Raw genomic sequence first — 2,108 nt, 5'->3', positions numbered from 1 at the left:
TTATATTTAAGTTTTTTTCTGCCCAAAATGGGATGGATACTGGAAAACCCAAATGAAAAGAGCAATTGAGCCACCAGCACAACTGGGAAAGTAATTGGGTCAGTCTGTCAGGACTCTTCACTTGTTTTGGGCACTAAAGCGAGTGCCTTTGGATAGTTGGCATTCTGTGGTTTATCATCCACCTGGATACCAAAGACCAGTACCTGTGTGCAATACTTGATTCTTTCCAGGATAGTGGAGAAGTTTGGTCGATACTCTGGGCTGTGCTGCCAGCACTGTGTCATGATCCGGTACCTTAAAATAAGTTTCAAAAAACCAAAAAAAAAGTATCGATCAAGAAAGATAATTATGTAAAATGTGTTTCAGTATGAAGTGATCCTGGGGCTAGAGGAATTGCACTTGGTACAACACCCAAAGAAGGACAGCAAAAGTGGACACGTCATTTCTGTGTCCTTGGATCCTGAGCCATTGGTGCACCATGACTTAAAGCAAGTCCTGTAGTGCTCTAAGCTGCACTCAAGAGCCACCCACCTAACACTGGGGACAACCACCATTCCCTGGCTAAAGGTGTCTAGTTGCCTTTGTCTAACCTGTTTGATACCCACTATCCCTTGGCTCATGGAAGTAAGAAAATACTTACACTGGTCCTGGACAGTTTTTTGGTGGATCCATTCTTCCTCCACTGGTGACAAATTCCAGCACTTCTTGATTAGTTTTGCAAGGGTAGGGCATGTAACCTAGAGAGAAAATCTCCCAGAGAAGCACGCCAAAGGACCTGCGTCAGAAACCAGCCAACAATACCAGTTAGGTTTCATTCAAACCTGGCATGAAGCTGTGTAGGTAACACCACAATAACAACCTTTTAAAGCTGTAAGCCAACCACAGTAACGTGCAATTAGAGTGATTATGAGTCAACTTTGATATTAAAAAAACTCCAATCAATCAAAACCTTTGCTCAAACTCCAAAACTAGCTTTGCAGAGGTTTCAAAATATTTTAATAATTCTGAAGTTCTTTCTGCTACAGTTGTTTTTCCAGAGCAGGAAATGCAAGAGTTCCCTTTGCTCTGTATGGTTTAACTGAAAAGAACTGCTAGACCTGGCATGGAGATTCCTACCTCACTTGGGAGGATTCAAGATGTTTGAATCAGTGTTTGGGAACAGGATGCTGAGGAATAAAATCAAGTAGGAGACAGCCAGTGAAACTGAAAGGCAGCAGTGTTAATTTTTCTTTTTGGTCATGATACGGTTGCTCTCCTTTTTTACATCCACGGGTCCATCAGGCAGTGCCACTGAAAATACTGTGTGACAGACCCAGAGCGCTCAAGGGGGTTCTGCCCTTCAGCAGGGTCTGAATTTTTAGAGTCATTATTTACTGCAAAGGTGGAAGAAATTTGCAGTACACACGTTACTTATAATAGCCCAGTACAGGAACTGTAGCACTTTCCTGCAAAATATTCCGTACTGGCTGCTCACAGTTAGGCGCTGATAAGCCATCCCTTGGCTTCCGGCGTCACTTACAACTTCAGGAAACTGTGTCAGTGTGGCACTGAAGGGAATGTCTCAGTACAGTATATTGGAGAATCTACTGTACAGGGAGAGAGGTGTTCTTAAACAACGGGAAAGCTTCTGTTCCCCAGCACCTGTGCGTGAACGTGCTACTCTTGGGGGGTGTTGATTTTAAAGAAAGAACAAGTTAAGTGAGGAATCAATATATAAATATTGTTTCCTCAGCAACCAGCAAGGACTTCTGATTAAATCTGCTGTCATTTTATATACAACATAAAAAAAATTATACCAAAGAGTAATCCTGGGTGGTACATTTACAAGATACATAAGCAGGTCTCGTCACTCATAGAAACTGAGTGGCAGATAGTGAGGGTTGAGGGAAGCGTCTGATGGTATTTGTCTGGCTTTTTAACTGAGACTTTATTGGGAATCTAAACTGCTTTCTCTTTTCACTTCTTGATTGCCTTTATATTATACTCTGCATTTACATATAGCAATTTTTTATTACCTCCATTAACATTAGATTTTTAAAATCTTATTCAGAATTCTTTAGCCATGCTCCTACTGAATGCAAAGGGAAGACTTGTAATACTTTTCTGGG

General features: G+C 41.4%; 1 protein-coding gene across 1 annotated transcript in view; it reads right to left on the bottom strand.

The window, feature by feature from the left end:
* Positions 1-107: 107 nt before the first annotated feature.
* Positions 108-2,108, bottom strand: part of LOC104526896 (leukocyte tyrosine kinase receptor) — a gene marked incomplete at its 5' end in the record, with an annotated part of 51,308 nt that continues 49,307 nt past the window's right edge. The window contains 2 exons of the mRNA XM_010170476.2: positions 108-294; positions 641-775. Coding sequence (XP_010168778.2) covers positions 108-294; positions 641-775 — 322 coding nt within the window. The remainder of the gene's footprint in view (positions 295-640; positions 776-2,108) is intronic.

This window comes from Antrostomus carolinensis, unplaced genomic scaffold (assembly GCF_000700745.2).
Source record: "Antrostomus carolinensis isolate BGI_N321 unplaced genomic scaffold, ASM70074v2 scaffold24540, whole genome shotgun sequence".
Lineage (NCBI taxonomy): Eukaryota > Metazoa > Chordata > Aves > Caprimulgiformes > Caprimulgidae > Antrostomus > Antrostomus carolinensis.
Note: the sequence above shows the minus strand (reverse complement) of the source record. Positions and strands in the feature narration are given on the sequence as shown.